The sequence below is a fragment of the Neophocaena asiaeorientalis genome, unplaced genomic scaffold (genome assembly GCF_003031525.2).
Source record: "Neophocaena asiaeorientalis asiaeorientalis breed wild unplaced genomic scaffold, Neophocaena_asiaeorientalis_V1.1 scaffold59, whole genome shotgun sequence".
NCBI classification, from domain to species: domain Eukaryota; kingdom Metazoa; phylum Chordata; class Mammalia; order Artiodactyla; family Phocoenidae; genus Neophocaena; species Neophocaena asiaeorientalis.
This window is the reverse complement of record NW_020174268.1, coordinates 19,263,626-19,288,262: the sequence shown is the minus strand read 5'-3', so window position 1 is coordinate 19,288,262 and position 24,637 is coordinate 19,263,626. Positions and strand designations below refer to the sequence as shown.

General features: G+C 40.0%; 1 protein-coding gene and 2 non-coding genes across 4 annotated transcripts; all 3 read left to right on the top strand.

Annotated features, from left to right (window-relative positions):
* Nucleotides 1-17,965: 17,965 nt before the first annotated feature.
* On the top strand, nucleotides 17,966-23,142 carry RPL21 (ribosomal protein L21). Of its 2 annotated transcripts, none has more exons than XM_024755590.1 (6): nucleotides 17,966-18,016; nucleotides 20,604-20,682; nucleotides 20,989-21,050; nucleotides 21,812-21,924; nucleotides 22,681-22,831; nucleotides 22,942-23,142. In XM_024755590.1, the coding sequence occupies exons 2-6, from the start codon at nucleotides 20,616-20,618 to the stop codon at nucleotides 23,029-23,031; spliced, it is 483 nt and encodes a 160-aa protein (XP_024611358.1). In that variant the 5' UTR covers nucleotides 17,966-18,016; nucleotides 20,604-20,615; the 3' UTR covers nucleotides 23,032-23,142. The 2 variants fall into 2 exon arrangements, with proteins under 2 accessions (XP_024611358.1, XP_024611359.1); XM_024755591.1 differs by having other exon boundaries at nucleotides 17,987-18,071.
* Nucleotides 21,635-21,705, top strand: LOC112406709 (small nucleolar RNA SNORD102). Its single transcript, XR_003004608.1, has one exon. It is a non-coding gene; the product is annotated as a small nucleolar RNA SNORD102 (small nucleolar RNA).
* LOC112406714 (small nucleolar RNA SNORA27) lies at nucleotides 21,969-22,095 on the top strand. The gene has a single exon (XR_003004613.1). It is a non-coding gene; the product is annotated as a small nucleolar RNA SNORA27 (small nucleolar RNA).
* Nucleotides 23,143-24,637: the final 1,495 nt, after the last annotated feature.

Genomic DNA, 24,637 nt, shown 5'->3' with positions numbered 1-24,637 from the left:
GAATCGTAAAGACCTGTCCCCAGCCTCCTGATCCAAGATGTAGCAGAATAGCATGCAGGATGGAAGGCAATTCCGACTCCCCAGAGCTTCTCAAACTTTAGTACTGTTACGTGCCATCTGGCGACTTTGTTAAACTGCAGAGTGATTCAGCAGGTCCGGGTGGGGTTAAAGATTCTGAATGATAACAACGGTCCAGGTGACGTTGTCCTTGGGTCTCACTTTGAAGTCATACAAGGCTGTAGCTCTGTGGTTCACAACCTGTTACAGTTTAGGCTCATCCGGGGGCTTTTAAGAAATACTCATGTCTACTCCCCTCTCCTAGAGATTCTGATTCAATTCACCTGGGGCTTGGGTTTTGTTTTTTTTTTGTTTGTTTGTTTTGTTTTGTTTTTTTTAAAGTCTGCCATATGATGCTAATAGTTCCTTAGAGGAATGTTTTTAGGACCGACTGACACAGTTGATTATTTCCAATTCATTAATGATGCATTTTGAAACAACCTTTCATTCAATCATCCATTCATTTATTCAACCTCCAACTCTATGACTGAATGTTCCATTTTAGAGAAATTATGTCTATGACTTCATTTTTCAAATAATTTTTAGCATTTTCTAGAAACACCTACATTCCTTATGCTGGATTTTCATCGGGTTACTACATAATGACATTAAACTCTGAATAGCATCCGTCCCACAAATTTCATCCTAAGCTGCTCCTTTTGGAACTAGACTATAGCAAAGGAGAACAAAATTAAAAAGCTTAGACAACGAAGAAAAGAAAAATCTATCTTCAGTTTATATTTTATTAGAGGTGACTTGCCAATCTGATGATAGGTTAAAATTATCCAGAATAAAAAAAGAGTGAGTAGTTCTACAAAAACCTTCTTTGTTAATTTTTAAGCACTTCCCTAAGGAGTTATGCATATAACTAAAACTCTAGGTGACTTCACCCAGAGAGGTGGACTTTGCATCTATTCAGTGCATGCAGGAAAGAAGGTAGAAATACCGTTTCAATCTTGCTATGAATGTCCTTATGGATGGCTCCTTGTGAGCATGTGCAGAAGCGGTTGTAGGGTACCTACTAGTAGAATTGCTGAGTTATAGGGAATGTGAACATTCAACTAGCAAGGTATTATCAAATTGTGTCCAAGCGGTTGTGTATACTTATCGTCCCACCAGCAGTGTGTAAGAGTTTCTACTGATCTTTGAGACTTGTGATTATAAGACTTAGTTTTAGCCAATTCAGTGGGGTTTATGTGGTAGGTCATTATAGTCTCTTTTTGCATTTCCTTAATTACTAACAAGTGGAGCAACTTTTTGTATGTTTACTCACCATTTGTGTTTCTGCTTCCCGTGAAATATGTTTTCATGTGTTTGGACCGTATTCCCATCGGTTGTTCTTTTCTGTTCGTTTTATACGATTAATCTGAATACTACTTTCTTCTTGAGCTCTATGTGTCTGCAAATACATTCTCCCGGTTTGTAGATTGTTTCTGCACTTTCTTGCTGGCCTGCTGATGAACAGAAGTTCTTAATTTTAACAGATTAACATAGCCAATCTTTCCAATTAGAGCTTCCTGTGTCTCGTTGAAGTACTTCTTTCTTACACAGAGGTTAAGAAAAGATAGTCTCCTGTTTCTAAGTGCTTCAAGGTCTTACCTTTCACATTTAAGTGTTGAATCCTTCTGGAATTACATTTCATGAGCCCACTCTTATGGGCTGATTCACATGTAGAAATGATGCCCACAAATCCCCCCCAGAAAAAATTGCCTGGTGTCTGCTCTGTGGCTTATGAAATCCTCCCCTTACACACGAGTCCGTCACTTCATCGCAGGCCGGGATCAGGAAAAACCTGGGGAGCCTTACAGTCATAATTACTTCAGCCCAACCTGGTAGAGTGAATTAGTTCCTTAGTTCCCAATCCTAATTGATCTGATAATGGCAGTAAACGTAAAAGGAAATTATAACGCTAAATACCGAGCAACGCCCCCCCCGCCCCCCACCAAAGTGTACTTTTATGCCTCCGTACCCTGCATTTTGATAACCGTTAAAAGGACTTTCTGTAAAAAGAAGAACACTAGTTACTCCTATATAAGTAATTTAGCCAAATAACCCAAAATGACCAATTAAAGATACGGAATTTAAAAGCAACAGCCAACTCTGCAGTCAAATCCATACCTCAGCGGCAGGAACTTGACCAAGGAGGGATGCCAGAGGCCAGCACTGCTGACACATTGCTCCGTTTCCAACATGATGGAGCACTCCAGAGGGCAGTCAGGAGAAAAGTCAAGCACTCTGCACTCCGAGATAAACCAAACATTACAGGGTCATCCTAACTGGTTCAGATCTTCCTCCAAGATACGAAAATATTGAAAATCCTATAAACCTGGATTTCCAAACAAAAGCAGTTTAAAGCCTGATTTCGTTCTGTTGGTGTCTGAGAATATCTTTGGTCTTTATAATCTCATGAGGGAGTTGTCTATAGCCACCATTAACAGACTAACGTAAACTTGGGAACCTTGATAACTCCGTGGTTTATTTGGTTACATACCTGTCCAGTTCTCTGTTTGAGGAGTGAATCCCTCAGAAGTTTGACTTCCTTGTTCTCTTTGCAAGCACTTCCCTTTTAAGAACCTTCTGACTCTGAGTCCCCCTTTGCCTTGTTCAGTTGCAGTCTTCGTTTGCATTTTGGTCCCCTTTCTCATTTGGTAGTCCAAGCTTTCAACAGGATAAGGTTTCTTTGTTCACGGCTCACCCACACATCTCTCGTTTTGACTGGGAGCGTTTTCAGTGACGGTTTACACAGATCCTCCTGGATACTGTTCAGAAACAGGCTCTTGGTTTCCTCTGGAAGCAGCAATTCATGGGCATGTCTTCTCGGAAACATACAAGAGGAAACCTAACCACACTTGTAATGGTACCTCTTGGGTTTGTTCCGGGTCCATCCTAAGCAAAACCTACCCCTTAGAATTAATGACTTATTTTAGCAATTTCTATCCTAAGGCTTCCTTATCAGGGAGAAAAAACAAAACAAAACCCGCTCAGTATTCCCAACCTTATAAACCCCTTGCCATAACAGAAGAGCTTGGGCACACGTAAGCCAACAGTTTTCTCCCATTTGCTTTTCATTTTAGGAAGAGTTTACGTGTTTTCTCGGGATGGCTGTGGCCAAACGGCAGTATTTGTAGCTCACTTGGGACGGACCTTCATGGGTTCCACATTCTCACCCTGTCCTGGGATCCTAGGACAGAAGGTTAATGCCAAGGCCCTGAGGTAAACACAGTTTCGAATGCGTATAGACGGAAACCATCAGAAGCATCCCAAAAGGAAATGGCTTTCGGGTCAAAACCAGGAAAACGCTCGCCTTCTGAAATTTTAAGGTTCATGGGTCCTGGGTTGGGATCACGGCAACTTTTTATCCTCTTCTGAGGCTCCCAACCCAGAATTCAAGCTCTAAAGACACGGAGAATGTGCTTTGACAACAGGCGGACTCCACGCAGACGCCACGCCATGTCAACCCTCCTCCCCGTTTCCATCCAACGTGGCAGCCAGAGCTGAAGCGGAGCCCAGGACACAAGCAGCAGAGAGGAAGGAACGTCTCAGCACTCTCCGTCGGACTCAGCAGGACACGCCACAGGTAGCAGAGAGTCCGAGCGAGCCGGCGGTGGCCGGATCCAGACGGAATTTCAGCGTCGTGCGGTGCGCGCTCAGCGTAGGCACAGCACTCTGATCTCAGCCGCCAGCCTCCGGGGCTGGGCTGATCTGGGTGCTCTGTGTCTGAGGCATATCGAGACACCGTGGACAACTGAAAAGCCCATCCTGATTCTCCCTTACCAAATGCCCGAGGCAGGTGAGGCGTGAGTTATGTTTGCAGGATGTCAAACAGGGGTCTTCAAAAGAGTCCAGGTAAAAGGACGGATTGATTCTTTTCTGGATCTTCTCCCAGGTCACATAAAAGTTCACCATCCCAGGGCCCGTGTCCAGTGCTGAACTTTGGAATCTGTGAAGACCTTCACCAAGTATCCCAGTGCCAGGTTGTCCTGGATTTACTTATTCCAGGAAAACTGAAAACCTTCTAGGCAGATGAAAAGCCTTTTGTCAGTCAGTCTGCACGCCCGAAGAGTGAAGGCACCTGAGGCAGAATTTGCGTCCATACCTCAAAGGTGACCCCACACAGGGGGCCGGTCAGTGCCTTCCAACTCAGAGGACTCCCAGTCAAACCTGAAGGGATCTGGGCTGGATGCCACTCTTTTATTGGAACCAGTAATATCACACCCACCTCACCCACTCTCTCCTTTGGGCAGAAATCAGTGAAAACAGCAGAGTAGAGAACTTTGAAACTTCATCCCTCAGCAACAGCAATGAAGAAGCTGGGGAAAATTGCCACAATGAACTTCTTCAGCACTCTAGAATCTAATTCTTAACACTTACAACAACAAGGGGAAAGCTTAACGAAGAAAAAAAGCTGAATTTTGGTAAGAGAGCCCTGTGGCATTTTAACGTGCCTCGTCACCACCCTGACTCCCCAACACAGCTACACACTTGAGGACAGAAGCCCACTTCCCTGGTGCAGGTTACTGGTACCAGAGAAACCAATACTGACCTTACTCTCAAAGAATTGTAGTTCTGCATTTTGACCTGTACGGTAGCTCCCTGAAAGATCTGTTTAAGGGCTTGCCCGGAGCTTCCCCAGGGTTAAGGCAGCTTCCTGGGTGACATTTGCCAAAAACATTTAAAGACAAATGTATTAGCTGCTGCCACATGCAACAAAGGATAACAATTAGGTCAAGCAATAGAAAAACCAACAATCCTGGGAAAAAAGAGGCTTGAGAAGGGCACACTTCAGGGAATCAAGGCTTTGAAAAGTTTCCATGTATTCCAGGGCTCTGGAAGGCCACGTGGAGGCCTGGTCTCAACACGTGCTCAGAAAAGACCTGAGAAGGATCAAAACTCTCAGCTCCGGCTGAGCTGCAGGCTCCTTGTGAGCAGGAAGTACATGGCCTGGGTGGCCACTGAAGGAGCACCCGACACAGAGCCAATCTGAAAAGACCGAAAAGATTCTTTAGTGCCTTGTTTTTGGTTTTTCTGGTCCCAGGCATTTAAGGAAATCTCTGCCAAACCACTATCTGACCACTAGTGGAAAAGGGACTTCAGTGGCCACACATTACAAAGAATATGCTTTAAAAATTAGTTCAGAAAATTCATTTAAAAAACAAGCAACATTTATATATAGAATAGATAAACAACAAGGTCCTACTGTACAGCACAGAGAACTATATTCAATATCCTGTGATAAACCATAATGGAAAGGAATATGAAAAAGAATGTATATGTATATGTACATATATATATGTATAGCTGAATCACTTTGCTGTACAGCAGAAATTAACATAACATTGTAAATCAACTATACTTCAACAAAAAATCTTGATAAAAATAAAATAAAAAACAAGCAACAACAAATCATGGGGAGGGGGGGAAAAGCAATTCCCAGAGTTGCCACATTACAATATTTAAAAAGTCAAATTTTCAACAAAAAATTACAAGGTGTGCAAAAAAAGAAGAAAGTATGGCCCATTTACAGGAAAAAAAAATTAACCGTCCTTGAGGAAGCCTAGACATTGGACTCTGGACATTGGACACTGAGTCAGAAAAAGCTTTAAATCAGCTATCTTAAATATGTTCAAAAGGCTAAAGAAAACCATTGAAAAACAACGAAGGGAAACTAGGAGGATGATGTCTCACCAAATTGAGAATATCAATAAAGAGACAGAAATCACAAAAAAAGGAATCAATTTAAAATTCTGGAGTTGAAAAATACAGTCACTAAAATGAAAAACCAGCCTTCAGCAGTCAGAGGAAAGAAGCTGTGAATATGAGATTATCCAGTTTCAGGAGGAGAAGGAAAAAAAATGGAAAAAATAAACAGAGCCTAACAGATCTGTGGGACATGATCCAAAACACCAACTTACACTTAACAGAAGCCCCAGAGAAAAGGGCAGAAAGAATGTCTGAAGAAATAATGGCCAAGACAGCCCAAATTTGGTGAAAGACACGAATCTACACACCCAAGCTCAGTGAACTCCAAGTAATATAAACTCAAAGAGATTCACACTAAAACACGTATAATCAACCTGGCAAAAGCCTAAGACAAAGAGAGAACCTTGAAAGCAGCAAGAGAAAAGACAACTCATCCTGTACAAATGATTCCCAGTAAAACGAACAAGTGATTTCTCATGAGAAATGATGGAGGCCAGAGGCAGTGGATTACATTTAAAATGCAGGCAGACCTCGTTTTATTGCTCTTCACTTTACTGTGCTTGGCAGATATTGCATTTTTTTTACAAATTGAAAGTTCATGGCAACCTCCTGTTGAGCAAGTCTATTGGCGCCATTTTCCAACAGCATTTGCTCATTTCATGTCTCTGTGTCACATTTTGGTAATTCTCACAATATTTCAAGCTTTTTCATTATTAATATATTTGTTATGGTTCTCTGTGATCAGGGATCTTTGATGTACTATTGCGAAAAGATTATGACTTGCTGAAGCCTCAGATCGTGGTTAGCATTTTTTAGCAATAAAGTTTTTTTTTTAATTAAGGCATATACATTGTTTTTTAGACATAATGCTATTGCATACTTAATAGACTACAGTATAGTATAAACATAAGTTTATATGCACTGGGAAAACAAAAAATTCCTATAACTCACTTTATTGTGGTATTACCTTTACTGCAGTGGTCTGGAACTGAACCCGCAATATCTCTGAGATATGCCTGCATGGAAAGAGAAAAACTATCAACCAAGAATTCTATATCTGGCAAAACCATCCTTCAAAAACGAAGTAGAAATTAAGACACTCCCAGAAAAACAAAAACTGAGGGAATTTGTCAGTAATAGAGCAGCCCTAAAAGAAATGCTAAAGTGAATCCTTCAGGCTGAAGTGAAAGGACAATATATGGTAACTTGAAGCCTTACAAAGAAATAAAGAAGAGCAGTAAAGGCAACTACATAGAAAACACAAAAGCCAGCATTATTGTATTTTTGGTTTGTAACTCCTTGTTTTTTTCTACATTATTTAAAAGACAAATGCATAAACAACAACTAAATATCTATGTGAATTAGCACACAATGTAGAACGATGTAATTTGTGACAATAACAACATAAAACGGGGTACATAACAACATATATGGAGTTACATAGGAGCAAACCTTTGGACACAATTGAAAGTAACTTGGTGTAAATGCAAACTAGATTGTTATAAATAACAATGTTAATTGTAATACACAGGAGAAGCACTAGGAAAATAACTAAAACAAATGAGTAAAAGAAATAAGAAGAGAATCAAAACAGTATAATAAAAAAAGTTAAAACACAAAAGGAGGTGGGAATGAAGCATTGAGGAACAAAAATTATATAAGATGTATAGAAAGCAAATGGCAAAATGACCAAAGTCCTTCCTTATCAATAATTACATTAAATGAAAATGTATTAAACTCTCTGATGAGAAGGTAGAGATTGCCATAATAGATTTAAAAACATGATCCAACTATAAACTGTCTACAAGAGACTCACTTTAGATCCAAAGGCATAAATGGGTTGAAAGTGAAAAGATGCGAAAAAATTCCATGTAAATAGTAAACAAAAGACAGCTGGGTAGCTATACTAATATAAGACAAAGTAGACTTTTAGAAAATAAATTGCTACAAGAGACAAAGAAACATACTCTATATTGATAAAAGGGTCGATCCATCAAGAAGCTGTAACAATTATATCTAATAAATGAGTTCCCAGTAAAAGAACTCCAAATATAAAACCTAATAAAAGACCTAATAAAATAGCTCCAAAGTATATGAAGCACCTAATAAAAGAGCTCCAAAATACATGAAGCTAAAATGGACGAATTTAAATGGAGAAATAAACAGTGCTACAATAACAGCTGGAGATTTTAATTTTGAGGAACTGCCAAACTGTTTTCCAAAGTGGATTCACTATTTTAGATTATCATCAGCAATGTATTTCTCCACATTTTTCCACATCCTTGTCAACACTTGTTAATATCTGACTTTTTAATTATAGCCACTACAGTAGGTATAAAGCAGTATCACATTGTGGTTTTTATTTGCACTTCCTTAGTTACTATTAAGCATCTTTTTATGTACTTATTGGCCATTTGTATATCTTCTTTTTAGAAATGTCTATTCAAACTCTTTGCCCATTTGAAATAAATTGGGTCTTTTTATTATTGAGTTGTTACAGTTTTATATTCTAGATATGAGTCCCTTATTGAATATATGAGTTGCAAATATTTCTCCCATCCTCAGATTTTTTCACATTCTGGAAAGTGTTTTTTGAAATGCAAATTTTTAATTTTGAAAAGTCTAATTCATTATATTTTGTTTTACCTCTGTGCTTTTGGTGTTGTATCTAGGAAATCATTGCCAAAACCAGGGTCACAAAGACCTTGTTTTGTTCTAAAGTTTACAGTTTTAGCTCTTACATTTAGGTCTGTGATCCATTGTGAGTTAACTTTTGCGTATGGTATGAGGTTGAGATATAAATTCATTTTTTTGCATATGTGGATGTTCAACTATCCCAGAACCATTTTTGAAGACTCCTTCTTCTCCATTGTGTTTTCTTGGTAGTTTTGCCAAAAATCAATTGACCATAAATGTAAGGGTTTATTTGGGGCTTCTTAATTCTATTCTATTCATCTATAGTTTATCCTTTTGCCAGTATCACACTGTCTTGATTACTGTAGCTTTGCTTCAAATTTTCAAATGGGGAAGTGTAGGTCCTCAGACTTTATTCTTCTTTTTCAAGATCACTGTGTCTATTCTGAGTCCTTTGCATTTCCATGAGAATTTTAGCTTGTCAATTTCTATCCTCCAAAAAAAGGCCAGCAAATATTTTAATAGGGTTTGCACTGAATACGTAAACCAAATATTTTTTGCCTTTTAAACAATATTAAGTCTTTCTTAATCTAAGAACATAGGATGTTTTTCCATATATTTAGGTCTTCTTTAATTACTTTCAACAATACTTTGTAATTTTAAATTTTTTAGTCTTGCACTTAAGTAGATTTATTCCAAAATATGTTAACTAGACTTATTATGGTGATCATTTTGCAATATATACAAATATCAAATCATTACGTTATACACCTGAAACTAATATAATGTTATATGGCAATTATACCTCAATTTAAAAAAATTTGTACCTTAAATTTTCCTGAAGTACTGCTCTCATTGCATCCCATAAATTTTGGTATATTTCATTTTCATTCATCTCAAAGTATTTTCTTTTTTAAAAAACATATTTATTTATTTATTTGGCTGCACCGGGTCTTAGTTGCAGCATGTGGGATCTTAGTTGCAGCATGTAGGATCTTTTAGTTGCAGCATGCGGGATCTAGTTCCCTGACCAGGGATCGAACCCCAGCCCTCTGCATTGGGAGCGTGGAGTCTTAACCACTGGACCACCAGAGAAATCCCTCAAAGTATTTTCTAATTTCTATTATGATTTCTTCTTGGATCCATTGGTAACTTACAGCGTATCATTTAATTTCCACACATTTGTGATTTCCAAATTTTTCCCTTATGTTTCCATTGTGGTTTGAGAACATACTTTATATGATTTCAATTATTTTGAATTTTTTTTTTTTTTTTTTTTTTTTTTTTTTTTTTTGCGGTACGCGGGCCTCTCACTGTTGTGGCCTCTCCCGTTGCGGAGCACAGGCTCCAGACGCGCAGGCCCAGCGGCCATGGCTCACGGGCCCAGCCGCTCCGCGGCACGCGGGATCCTCCCGGACGGGGAACGAACCCGCGTCCCCTGCATTGGCAGGCGGACTCTCAACCGCTGCGCCACCAGGGAAGCCCCTATTTTGAATTTTTTGAGAGTTGTTTTATGGCCTACTATATGTTCTATCCTGGAGAATGTTCCGTGTGCACTTTAGATGTCTATTCTGCTATTGCTGTTTGAATATTCTATAGATATCAGTCAGGTCTAGCTGGCTGATATAGCCTTGCTAATTTTCTGTCTGATTGTGCTATCCATTATTGAGATGGGGTATTGAAGTCTCTACCTTTTAGTTCTGAATTTTATATTTCTACCTTCGGTGACCTCCTGTTTAATCTTAACACTAACCTCAGGGTAATCTTTTATAAAAGTTAGATGTCACTCCTCTTCAAAATTCTCTAATGCCTTCCCACCTACCTCACTCAGAGTTCAAACCAAAGTACATACAACGCCTAGAGGTCCCCCACTACCTCTCACCACATTCCATGCCATCTCCCCTCCTCTTTGGTCCAGCCCATTGCCAACACCCCACCTCCAGCATTGCTTAAGCATGTCGGACACTGACATCCCCAGATACTTCGTCCACAGGATCTTTGTACTTGCTGCTCTCTTTGCTTGAAACGCTCTTCTCTCAGGCATCTGCATGGCTTCCTTCGTCACTTTCTTCAGCTCTTTGCTCCTTCTCAGTGAGGTCTTCTCTGATCGCCCTATTTTAAATAGTAATGTCTCATCATTCCCCTTTCCTGCTTTTTTTTTCCTCCATAGCACTTGTCTACATCTGTCATAGTGTGTATATCATAACATAATCATGTAAATGGTATATTATTTATGATCTGTCTTTCACCACTAGAATGTAAACTTCAAGAGCACAGGGATTTTTGTCTGTTTTATTCCTCTATATCTCCAGCGTTAGATCAGTGCCTGTCACATAATAGGTGCTCAGTGAATGCATGCTCCATGAATGAATGAATGCCCTGAGTACTACTGAGGAAACCAGTCAGCTGGGCAGCAGACTAAGTTGGATTCATTATCAATCTCAAGTGGACCCTAAACCCCAATTCATTCTGTTACTATAAGACTCTGCAACTGTGAACGAGTTTTCTTAAAACTCCATTAATACTATTAAAATCCAATTGGGCCATGATGTTGCTTCCATCCATTTCCATCTTTTCCATCTCTATTTCCAAATATTTTTTGAGCATTTACTACTTGCTAAGCACTGGATACGAAGTAGTATGCCTATAGTGACTAAGTCCTTACCTTTATGACGCTTACATTTACATTTTCCGAAATCCATTGTGCCAAAGAAATCAGACCACTAACCCCAGAAATTCCTTATCCAGTTTACCCTCCAGTTTCAAATATCTTCTCCTAGATCAACTAAAATTAAATAGAATTCTAGCAAATTATTTAAATTGAACCTTACCAATTTCATGCATGTAAATCAGCTTTCAAATACTACAGAAACCAATTTTTAAGTATCACAGATTCGTGAAAACTAGTTTGAAGAAAATAATTGGCAATGGAATTGTATTTAAACAATGTGAAAGCTTTGTGAAAATGAGCAGCATTAAAACAATGCCTGACGAAGATTATTCACGTAACACTTTTTGCTTCAGCTACAAGTCCCGGTGCTAAAACTTTTCAAAAGCATTTTGTATCAGTTACTTTGCAGAAGCATATTGATGTCATTGTGGTTCATTATAATGGTTAAAGTTATTATCATTTTTCCAAAAAAAGTCTATTTCAAAAATTCCTGGCATCTATGAAACTGTAGCCAGAGTAATTTTTCTAATGGCTAAAAAGGTTTTAGTCTTTTGTCAGCAAGTACTGTAGTCAAAATATTTCAACCACAGATTCTTCTTCATTCCATCAGAGTACAGCCAAGTACCTGAATGACAGCAGAAGGTAGAGACAGGACACTGTGCTAGTCAGCAGAAAATTCTGAATCTAATCAGAGGACAGAGGCCTAATTGCTCACCTATTTCATTTGACAGCCAGAAAGACTATTTTGAGAAAACGTCTGTGGATTTCTTTTTAAAGTGTCTCCAAGAGAAACTTTAACAAGCATAATCAAGTGTGAGTTCCATACCTATCTGATTTTCCCACAAATCTGACCTAACAAGCAGTTTCACTGGAAATATAAGGACGTGAGAGAATAACGGTGAAGCAAAATTAGTCTAATTACAGGATAAATTAAAAATCCAAGAACTTGAACTTCCATGGTGGTGCAGTGGTTAAGAATTCACCTGCCAGTGCAGGGGACATGGGTTTGATCTCTGGTCCGGGGAGATCCCACATGCCGCAGAGCAACTAAGCCCATGAATCACAACTACTGAGCCTGCGCTCTAGAGCCCACGAGCCACAACCACTGAGCCCACGAGCCACAACCACTGAGCCCACGCACCACAACTACTGAAGCCTGCGCACCTAAAGCCCATGTTCCGCAACAAGAGAAGCCACTGCAATGAGAAGCCCACGCACCGCAACGAAGAGTAGCCCCCGCTCGCTGCAACTAGAGAAAGCCCACATGGAGCAACAAAGACCCAATGCAGCCAAAAATAAATAAATAAATAAAGTTATTTTTTAAAAATCTAAGAACTTCAGTTCAAGACAATTCAGCAGTTGCCATTGCAATTTTGATAGGAATTGCATTGAATCTATAGATTGCTTTGAATAGTATGGACATTTTATCAGTATTTATTTCATTCCAATCCATGAGCACAGAATATCTTTCCACTTATTTGTGTCTTCAATTTCTTTCCTTAATGTCTTATAGTTTTCAGTATACAGGTTTTCACTTCCTTGTTTAAATTTATTCCTAAGTATTTTATTCTTTTTGATGTAATTATAAATGGGACTGTTTCCTTAATTTCTCTTTCGGATAGTTGTTACTGTATAGAAATGTAACAGATTTTTATATACTGATTTTGTATCCTGCAACTTTACTGAATTCATTTATTCCAACAGTTTTTTTGATGGATCTTTAGGGTTTTTTGTGCACACACACACAGAGATGCACAAACACACACACATATATGTAAATATACATATGTAGTGCAATATTACTCAGCCATAAAAAAGAAAGAGATCTTACCATTTGTGACAACATGGATGGACCTTCAGGGCATTAAGGTAAGTGAAACAAGTCAGACAGAGAAAGACAAATACTGTCTGATCTCTCTTATACATGGAATCTAAAAAAAAAAAAAAAAGGACCAAGGTCTTAGATATAGAGAACAGACTGGTGGTTGCCAGAAGCAGGGGGAGGGGTGAAGGGCGGGAGAAATGGGTGAAGGGAGTCAAAGTGTAAAATTTTTTAAATAAATAATAAGTAAAACAAATTTAAGGATAACTTAATCCACTGTGCTGATTCATTTACACTTAGCCCATCAAAATGTATTTTGTTGTAAAATAGATAGCTAGTGGGAAGCAGCCTCATAGCACAGGGAGATCAGCTCGGTGCTTTGTGTCTACCTAGAGGGGTGAGATAGAGAGGGTGGGAGGGAGGGAGACGCAAGAGGGAGGGGATATGGGGATATATGTATATGTATAGCTGATTCACTTTGTTATAAAGCAGAAAGTAACACACCATTGTAAAGCAATTATACTCTAATAAAGATGTTTAAAAAATGTATTTTGTAAGACTGTCTATTATCCAAGAAATCTTTTGAGCCTTTTTAAGACAAGTCATTTGTCTTTGAACCAGTGAGTTCTAATTTTCCATATGAATGATACTTGGACCTTAAAAGATAGACGATCAGTTGATTTTCAACTTAGATTCTTGAAATTTTAAGTGAAATGAAAACTTGATATTCTGTTTATTGACGGAGCACTGAATAAGGTCATTAAAAAAAAAAATTTCCCAACTCAGGTCCAGATAGCCATATAATCAATCAAACAGGGTTAACAAAAGACGTGAAATTTGTCTGTCACACATTTCCAAGTTGTGCCTTACTGTCTAAACATAACTAGGTCTCCATAAATCACTGCAATGTCTTTCCCAACTCTCACTTCAATACTTTTTCTGTCTGAATACTCCTGATATTTGATTAGATTCTTCCTCATGTTGCTCTGGCCTTAAAGTCTAGGGCAGTTGAAGATATTTTAGAAGCTGGAGCAAGAAACAGGATTTGAGAACAGAAAAATCTGGATGCAGATAATGAGGATCTGAGTTATGGGGTTGAGATTCAGTTTGAATGTCTAATCACATGGTCACAAGCTTGTTTATGCCTGTTTTCATGTAGAGAATCAAGTTCTAGAAGGGTACAATCTTTGTCTTACTTGATTAAAAAAAAAGTTTATCTTCACTTTTTTCTGCTTCTCAAGATCTCAAATGAAAATTTTCATTGAAAAAAGATTATGTTGTGTAATTATTCTTCACCATATGTTTTTCAATTATTCATAGTATTTCTGCCTCATTACTTTGGCTATCATTACACTGACATTTTCCTGGAGACAAAATTCTCATTATATACTTTCTGGGTTTTTTTTTTTCTACAACAATTTAATTTCTGAACTCACCCAAACTTTGATTTTCATTTCTCTAATGATTAGCAATGTTGAGCATTCTTTCATGTGTTTGTTGGCAATCTGTATATCTTCTGTGGACAAATGTCTTTAGGTCTTCTGCCCATTTTTGGATTGGGTTGTTTATTTTTTGCATATTGAGCTGCATGAGCTGCTTGTAAATTTTGGAGATTAATCCTTTGCCAGTTGCTTCATTTGCAAATATTTTCTCCCATTCTGAGGGTTGTCTTTTTGTCTTGTTTTCATTATATATTTTCTACACTAGAAAATCCTAACTGGTTCTTATTTGAAATTGTCCTTCTGCCAATACGCCAAGACAAAGGGCAAATCCGATGGAGTTGACCGATACTCAGAGTTTCCAACTAGAGCCTCACACATAAGAGGACAGATCCATGTTTCCTCCTAGCTTAGAAAATTTGCCCCGCTGGAGTTAAAATGCCAATGTCTCCTGAAAACCAAAATAAAACAAAACGTATACTTTGTTAATCTGCTTCTACAGAGAAAAATACAAAAGTGGAAATAGAGATGTGAACTTACTCTAATGACCGAAAGTTATGGGTTTCTCTTAGTTTACTCAAGCCTGGTGCAAAATCATAAATCGGCTTCATTTTTATGTCACATTCCTGTTCATTTGTTGACCTTATTTTCTAAGGCTATTGGATGGCTTTCGTTTCTCTGAGCTTTTAAAGTTGTTATCCATCTGTACGCCTTTACATATGCAAAAATACTTTCTGCCTAAAATACCCTTACTACTTGTTCTCTGGTCAAAGTGTGACTCCTTCATCAAGTTCAACCTCCTCTGTGAAGCTTCGTTTTTCATCCAGGGATTCTTCTCTCCCATGCCCTCCTCTAATCTAGGCGCAGTGGGTCATCCACAGAACACCCACACTGCTCAACTCCGTGTCGTCTGCTTTTCCACTTACAGTAGTCTAGCATCTTCTTCCACCAAGCCCTCTGCGGAGTCCTTGAGGGCAAGGAGCATGTTTTATTCATTTTTATAGTCTCATTATGTACTTCAGTACCTTATTTAATCTAGATGCTTATAAATATTGAATGAATTTTGAGTTTTCCTACTTTCTACATTTAATTTACTTCACATTTCTTTAAGTTTCAATCCTTTTCTTATTCTTTTTTATATTAATGATCTCAAACTGGAGGTAAATTGACCTTTAGACACTTAGGAAACCACTTTGGTTTTCAGATCTGTATGATAGAACTAATGACACAAACCTACTTTAAAAGCCTGTAATAAAAATAAATGCCTTACTCTCTTCAGAGGAAAATGGTAAATAAATAAAAATAGAGGTTCACTTTGGAAAACCATTTGGCAATTTTCTATGAAGTTAGAGATACCTTATGATCAAGCAATGCTCTAGGTATCACCCAGAAGAACAGAAAACATATTCACAAAAATATTTATGGCAGCTTTTTTCATAGTAGCATAAAACTGAGAGGAAAAAAACAAATTTCCATCAAGACGAGAATGTATAAATAAATTGTGGTAAATTCATATAGTAGAATACTACTTATCAATAAAAAATAAAATAAACTACTGGTACAAGCAACAACATGATTGAATCTTAAAAACACTAAGCTGAAAAAAAAAGAGCCAGACAAAAAGTGTACATACAGTACAGTACCATTTATATGAAATTTAAGAATAGGCGAAACTAATCTATGGTTATAGAAATCAGAATGTTGGATTGTTCTAGTTGGGGAGGGGATCAGCTGGGACAAAGCACGGGGAATTGTTAATGGGAATGGCAATATTCTGGATCTTGATTGGGGATATTGGTTCCAAGGCTATATGTTTACCTTAGTCAAAAATCATCCAAATGGGATTTCCCTGGTGGCACAGTGGTTAAGAATCCTCCTGCCAATGCAGGGGATACTGGTTCGAGCCTGGTCCAGGAAGATCCCACATGCCACGGAGCAACTAAGCCTGTGCGCCATGACTACTGAGCCTGCACTGCAGAGCCCATGAGCCACAACTACTGAACCCGTGTGCTGCAACTACTGAAGCCCGCATGCCTACAGCCTGTGCTCTGCAACAAAAGCTGCCGCAATGAAAAGCCCAAGCACCACAACGAAGAGTAGTCCCCACTCGCCGCAACTACAGAAAGCCCATGTGCAGCAATGAAGACTCAACACAGACAAAAATTAATTAATTAATTTTTTAAAATGTACAATATTGTGTCACTAATTGAAACTGTAGCATACTGATGTTAAGATGTTCACAATAGGGTAAACTGGGTGCCAAGTATATGGGAATTCGCTGTACCATTTTTCTAAAAAATTTTTTTTGCTAAATCTAAAACTACCCTTTAAAAACTATTAATATTTATTAATATTGATTCAAAATATTTAGAAAATATTTATTAAAAAGTATAGTGATGGGGCTTCCCTGGTGGCGCTGTGGTTGAGAGTCCGCCTGCCAATGCAGGGTACATGGGTTCGTGACCCGGTCCGGGAAGATCCCACATGCCACGGAGCAGCTAGGCCCGTGAGCCATGGCTGCTGAGCCTGCGCATCCGGAGCCTGTGCTCTGCAATGGGAGAGGCCACAACAGTGATAGGCCTGCATACCGCAAAAAAAAAAAAAAAAAAAAAAAAAAAAAAAAAAGTATAATGATGAATAAACAATCACCTCCCATGTATTCAATAACCAGCTTAAAATTAGTCAAAATAGTTAAAGCCTCCTGTATACCCCTTTCTTTACAGTCCCCTTCCTACCAGACAAGACCACTTTTCTAAATTTGATTTTCGTCCCCTTGTATTTGACTACTTTCACTACATATGCATATATGCCTAAGCAATATATAGTATTGTTTTGCATGTTTCAAAATTGTACGTGTATAAATTGTCCTATTATGTATGTTCCACATGTCCCTCTTTTTGCTTCATCACATTTGCGGGCTCAGTCTTGACTTACTGGCATATAATATTCCACCGTATGAATACCCCATAATGGGTTTATGCTCTTATTGGTGGACGTTTCCAACTTTTTGCTTCTATTCCTAGTGCTGTTGTGGATATCCTTGTCTACATAGCAAAGTTCCCATAAGATAAGCAGTCAGGAGCGGAATGCTGGAATTTGGTATTTGCATATTTTCGGTTTCACTAGATTTTGCCAAATAGCTTCGCAAAGTGGTTAAGAGGGGTACGTACCTACCAGCAAATGCGTAGTGTTTAGACGCATTGAGGGGAAAAACGTTTGAAAGACATAAACCGTACAACATGCTTTCTTCACCATAATTTTGCTTTTGTGTCCACGTGACCATTCCCACAAACTGCAGTTCGGAGCACAGAAAAGAGCTCAGACAACGTAAGACCAGACGGCTCCAACGCCCGAGGACGCAGGCACACGCCCATTTCGCGCGTGGTGTCTGACGCAAGGGCTGACGTCATCACGCTCGCGACGTCTGCGCCTGTTTGACGCCCTTGAAGGCCCCTTTCCGGGCTGTCTGGCAAGATCCAAGTGTTAGCTTGTGTCGGTCGGTTACCTCTTTTTCGCAAGAAAGGAAAATATCCTCACAGGTTCTTCTGGTTCTCAGAGACGACACCCTTACCCAGGGAAGAGTGGCTGTCGGCCGGCGTTTTCTCAGGCAGCGCCGCGGGCAGCCCGTAGGCCCTTGTAAGGCGCGCGCGCGGCACCGCCTCCTTCTTTTCGGCCGGAACCGCCATCTTCCAGGTGCAGTACGCGCGTGGCTCCCGGAGCTTCGTGTCCCTTCCCCTGTTTCTCAGGCGTGAGTCCCAGCCCTGTGGCCGCTGAGGCCGTGCATTGGAGCCCTAGGGAGATCATCTAGCCAGTCTGGGGCCCGCTGGCCTGGGCGGTGGAACTGTGTCCGTCCAGACTCGGCGCGGCGGGCACGGGGCCGGGGACCAGGTTGCGATGCCGTGGGTTTGTTGGGGGGACAGGCTCTGGAAAAACGAGGCCGAGGCACCGGGGTGAGGCGATTCTGGTCCATCGGGAAAGGAATTCGTCCTTCCAGCGCCCCCACGGCTTCAGCCCGCCTCTCCTGGGCTTTCTCGGATCGGCTCTGGCGCCGCGTGGCCGCTTGCTTTTTCCAACGCCTTCAGTGTGGCATCGTAACCCCTGTTGTAGGACCTAAACTGTAATGCCCTGGGGTAGGGGCAGTAGGAGCGAGTTGAGAACCAGGCGCCGGTTTTAATCTCTCTTGAGACCTGGGTGTGTGTGTGAGAAAGTCGGGGGTCGTGGTCGGAGAACTGCAGAGGTGCCCCTGAGTCGCCCTGGGTGAAGAAGCCCAGCCCATTCGTCGTTGACGTGGGAGATTTCCGGTTCTGTTAATTCTAGCCCGGGACCGCAATTGGAAAAAGGGAAAATACTTTGTTTGCCACGGGTATTGTTTTGTTCATGCCAGGGCAGCAAGTGTTAAGCGAAGGGATTCCTGAATAGCTGTGTCTGATTTAGGCGTTTAGGGGGAAAGTTAACTGAATAACCCCTTAGTCTTAGTTTTGCATCTGTGTCTAGTTTGTAGCAGCCAGCTGCCAGAGTTGAGGAAACAGCGGGTTGCGCCCCTGTAATGGGTCCCATTTTTGGTAGTATTATAGACTTTAAATCTTCATTGCTTGGGACGTTACGTATTGTTTTTAAAAACTCACTCGATTATATGTGTATTGGGTCCTGATGGATTTCGAACTTGGAAAAATGGGTCTAGTGGAAGGAGCGTGGGCTCTGGAGTCAGAAAGGACTTCCAGGGCTTCCCTGGTGGTGCAGTGGTTAAGAATCCGCTTGCCAGTGCAGGCGACACGGGTTGGAGCTCTGGTCCGGGAAGATCCTACATGCCGCAGAGCAAGCAAACCCATGCACCACAACTACTGAGCCTGCCCTCTAGAGCCTACGAGCCACAACTACTGAGCCCGTGTGCCACAACTGCTGAGCCTGCGCTCTAGAACCCACGAGCCGCAACTACTGAATCCCGCGCACCTAGAGCCCGTGCTCCGCAATGAGAAAAGCCCCCACTCGCTGCAATTAGAGCCGGTGCACGACGACGAAGACCCAACATGGCCAAAAATTTAAAAAATAAATTTATTAAAAAAAAAAAAACGAAAGGACTTATATTACTGATTCTGTCACTTTGCATCTCCATGAAGTGAGTTGACCTGCAGAGCATATCTCCTTGTTTATGAACTTAAGGGGAGTTTACATGAACTTAATGCAAATGTAGCCATGAGAATTAAAACAGTACTTGTACTTGATAGATTTTTCTCACCATTTAAAGTGAAGTGTGCATTCGTTGTAACAGTGATTTGGCTTTGATGGGTTGTTCGGTCTCCTTGCCACACAGGTTATATGAAAAAGGTACTTAGGAGTCACTTTTCTTTACGGTTAAGATGTAATAAATTGAGAGGTTGACTTATATTAGAACGTTGTCAACAACCTAAGCTGGTCTTTGGTGTATTTTGCCTTGTGGTAGGAGTAGTCAGCAATGGTAGTTCTGCCCTTGGATGATCTGAGGCAATTAAAACCATTATTTTGACCTTTTGGGAAACAAAGTGAAAGGTTCAACTCAGTAGTCTATAGGTGAGTTCTTAGGCAACGATAAAGTACTGTTTACTAGTAAGCGCTTTGCATGTGCTAGGAATTGCTCAATGTTTTGTAGACATTACCTTAGTTGATTATAAAAGTATTAAGACTGTTTTACATATGAGGATCAGGGTTTAAATGTTGGTCTCGCAGCAGGTAAGTGGCAAAACCTATGTCAAAATCAGGTCAGTGATTATAAAGCCTTCTACCTCACATTTTCTGGTAAACAACTGAGTAATTAGATTTATGAAGTAAGTTAGAGATTTTTGACAGTTAATAGGTGCGGTATTAGAGAAATCCGTAGGTTGATAAGAAAAGGGGTTTAATCCATTATGTATAAATGCAAGACTGAGTTTTGTCGTGCTTTGCAACAATAAACTGCCTTCTAGTTGGTAATTCCAGTGTTCTTGGCAGTCTAAGCTGGGTTCTACAGATGTAGTTTGGCAGAAGTCCTGTCGTGTTGTTACATTCTAATAGGGAAAATACTGGTTTGGGTTCTAAAATCCAGTTCTGCTTCTTAGGAGTTTTAGGCAGTTTGGGCAGAAATCTTGGTAAAATTACTGTTTCTTACCATTATAAGATCTGTTGATTCGTGAACCAGCTTTTTAGATAGTTGCCTAATTCTCGTGTTGCTACTGAACTTAGTGCATTTGTAATTACACATGTTTTGGTTAAAGGGGCAAATGTCAATTTTGCAGTTGTATTTGACTCTGATACTTTCTGGTTTCAGTAATTCGCCAAAATGACCAACACAAAGGGAAAGAGGAGGGGCACCCGCTACATGTTCTCTAGGCCTTTTAGAAAACATGGTGAGTAGCTCCACCCTCCTTGGGAGCAGGCGTGGCATACATTTGTGTTTTATTACCTATGTGTTGTCGTTCATATAAGATGTTCTTAATAAATGGCATTAATTAGCATCTACCTAACTTATTTGTAATAAATAAAAAGCATGAATTTTATATAGTGGTTCTTAAATTGTCGACTAGCAAGATTTTAAAGTACACGTAACTGCCAAAAAGTAGTGTGTGTTGAAAGCTAGTAAGCTTATATATTTCTCTTACTCTTGACTTTTTAATCTTAATACTGACTGTATTGGGGTTTTGGTTTTTTTGCAGGAGTTGTTCCTTTGGCCACATACATGCGAATCTACAAGAAAGGTGATATTGTAGATATCAAGGTAAATTATAAAATTGGGGAAATAACTGCAGAGTAACATTAGAAGTTAGAAAAGTTGTGTTTAATATTAAAATCTGAATAGGGTGTATTGCATCTTTTTATCTTCATAATCGGGGGAAAATCCATTTCCTGAAAAAGCTCGTGAGAGTATAGAGTAGCTATTTTATGTTACATTTTTATTTTTGTAATAAATTTTTTTTTTTTGGCTGCATTGGGTCTGTTGTCAAGTCTTCATTGCAGTGCGCAGGCTTCTTATTGCAGTGGCTTCTCGTTGCAGAGCTTGGGCTCTAGGTGGGCAGGCTTCAGTAGTTGTGGCGCATGGGCTTAGTTGCTCTGTGGCATGTGGGATCTTCCCGGACCAGGGCTTGAACCCATGTCCCCTGCATTGGCAGGCGGATTCGTAACCACTGCGCCACCAGGGAAGTCCCTAGAATGGCTATTTTAATTTTACTTTAATAAACAAGAGTTTTGAAAGTGCTATTCTTGAGTCTAAGAATTTTCTCTTACTTGTTTTTAACAGCTAGTGGAAAAATTAAGGGGGGGAAATCCTGTGGATTTGTATTTAAACGTGTCCTGGCACTCTAGAGCTTAATGATGATTGTCTTTTTGATTGCTAAAAGCAACGTGAAAATGACATTTCACCGGCTCTGAAAGCTCTTGAGTTGCCATCTAAAGAAAAAAAAATCTTGGAATATTTTAGTTACTTTGGATTTAAATGGAGGGGGAAATTGCTGGCATAACATTTATCTCCTTTCTTAACAGGGAATGGGCACTGTTCAAAAAGGAATGCCCCACAAATGTTACCATGGCAAAACTGGGAGAGTCTACAATGTTACCCAGCATGCTGTTGGCATCATTGTAAACAAACAAGTTAAGTAAGTAATGTCATAGTTCTTTGTGCCTACTCAGTACTCCCTCACACCCCCCTTTCACTTTGCCAGTTGGACTTATGTCTTTATTGGTCATTCAAGTGGGGCAAAGGAAATACCCTCTTAAAACTCAAGCAAACTGGGTGTTTGTCTTGTAACCTGTCAGAGGAAACAAATTGTAATAAACTTACTGGAAAGTCTTGTGAGGTTTGTTAGCTAAGCCGTTCTGGTTTTCACAGTGTAAAAAGTTTATTAAGTTGTAAATTTTATTAGCGGTCTGGTTTCGCTTAAATTATTTGGTATTTCAGAGTCTGTCACCTCATCAGAAGAGAGCTTAAAAGTGGGGATGTTTGGGCTTCCCTGGTGGCGCAGTGGTTGGGAGTCCGCCTGCCAATGCAGGGGTCGTGGGTTCATGCCCCGGCCCTGGAGGATCCCACGTGCCGCGGAGCGGCTGGGCCCGTGGGCTGTGGCCACTGGGCTTGCGCGTCCGGAGCCTGCGCTCCGCAGCGGGAGAGGCCGCAGCGGTGAGAGGCCCGCGTACCGCAAAAAAGAAACAAACAAAAATGTGGGGATGTTTGCCTCAAGGCCCTATTCAGTAAGATTTAATAAATGATTATAAATTTGCCATCACCTTGTTGATTTATCGTATCTGTGGGTAAAAAAAAAAAAATTCATGGTTTAATTAATAAATGAAACTGTCGAAAGAATTCTCTGAATTTTAGCTGCGTTTTTGATGCACTTAAGAGTTTCTTTTCTCTCCAGGGGCAAGATTCTTGCCAAGAGAATTAATGTGCGTATCGAGCATATTAAGCACTCTAAGAGCCGGGACAGCTTCCTGAAGCGGGTGAAGGAAAACGATCAGAAAAAGAAGGAAGCCAAAGAGAAAGGGACTTGGGTTCAACTGAAGCGCCAGGTGAGTGCTTGGCAGGGTTTCTTGGTATTACGTACATTATTAGTTCTGGGAGCACTTTGAAATTGAGTTACAGTACTTTTCATAATTATTCCCTCGCCTTTTTTTAATAGCCCGCTCCACCCAGAGAAGCACACTTCGTGAGAACCAATGGAAAGGAGCCTGAACTGTTGGAGCCCATTCCCTATGAATTCATGGCATGATGGGTGTAAAGAAAATAAAAGACCTGGACTGTGTAAATGTTTCTCTTAATTGAGTAGAAGTGTGTTACCCCCTTCCCCAAACAAATATTTAAAGCACATTTTGTGTCTGAATTCAGTGGGTGACATCTTTTTACTTTTCAAATTTAGTGGTTTTTATTCCTGAAAGATGTGAGGTAGTTTGTTGTACAGTATACTCCATTGGTTAATAAACTGCTAGCTATTACTTATAAAATATTTGTACTAGTTTGAAAATAGTCTCAATTCCTATGAACAAAAGATTTAAAATGAATGAAAGTTATCTGTTATAATTAAGCTCAGGAAAAGTTGATGCTCATACTTGCATCATAAATTAAGTAGCTGTGTTTTGAGGATCAAGAACTTACCTTTGAAGCCTACTATTTAAATAGACATGGTTTAAAGCCCCTTCCTGGTCCTTTGTGAGTTACATGTTCTGAGTTGTTCAGACCTTTCGTGCAGCAGGGCTCAGAAAAGTGTTAAAAACTGGAATACCTTTTTTATTTAAACCGGTTAAGTGTTTATATAGCATCGAATATGTTACATGGCATTCTAAGCACTTTACGTAACGTACTCGTAAAAAACTTGGAATAAGTTTTGTTTTGCTCATTTTACATGAAAGGAAGCTGAGGCACAAGTAACTTGCCTGAGGTTACAGGTGCATGGTGTTGGCAAAGACTCAAACCCAGGCAGTCTGGCTGCATAATCGGATTTTAGTCATCAGTTCTATATTGCTTCATATTGATAGGAATATTTTAAAGCTACTTTGTCTAGTTGGAACACCATTTTAGGTTTTGTTACTTCCTGGATATTTTTAATAGGATGTGGTAAACATCCAATAGGGAATTGATCATATCTCATCGCCCTGCCTTCAGTATTCTGTGATAATACCTGTAGCAAGCTTATTTAAAATGAAAACCTTGGGCTTCCCTGGTGGCGCAGTGGTTACGAATCCGCCTGCCAATGCAGGGGACACGGGTTCGAGCCCTGGTCCGGGAAGATCCCACGTGCCGCAGAGCAACTAAGCCTGTGCGCCACAACTACTGAAGCCCACACACTTAGAGCCTGTGCTCCGCAACAAGAGAAGCCAGTGCAGTGAGAAGCCGGCACACTGCAATGAAGAGTAGCCCCTGCTCACCGCAACTAGAGAAAGCCCGTGCGCAGCAAGAAAGACCCAACACAGCCATAAATTAATTAATTTTTAAAAAAATGAAAACCTTGGCTACTCACTTGGTATTCTGTCCCCACTATTAGACTTGAGGACAAGACCTGTTTATAATTTTAGTAAATGCTGTGAATAGGTTGAAACCCAATGTTAGTGGCTTTCAGTTTCATCTAGTGAAGTGTGATGGTAATAGGGCTTGGAATCCAGCAAACCCTGGCTTTGAATCTTGGATTCCTAACCTAACTCAGTAAATGGTGGTTATTAATTGCCCTCAAAGATTCACATCTAGTGGTAGAGGGTCATGTTTAAACATGACTCTCTTGGTCAAAAGAAATTGTTTAGCAGCACCACCACAGAAAACAAGGAAAACCTCATATATTGCATCAGTTGGCATCTGTGTTCCTGTGTTTTTCCATCTTAAGTTAC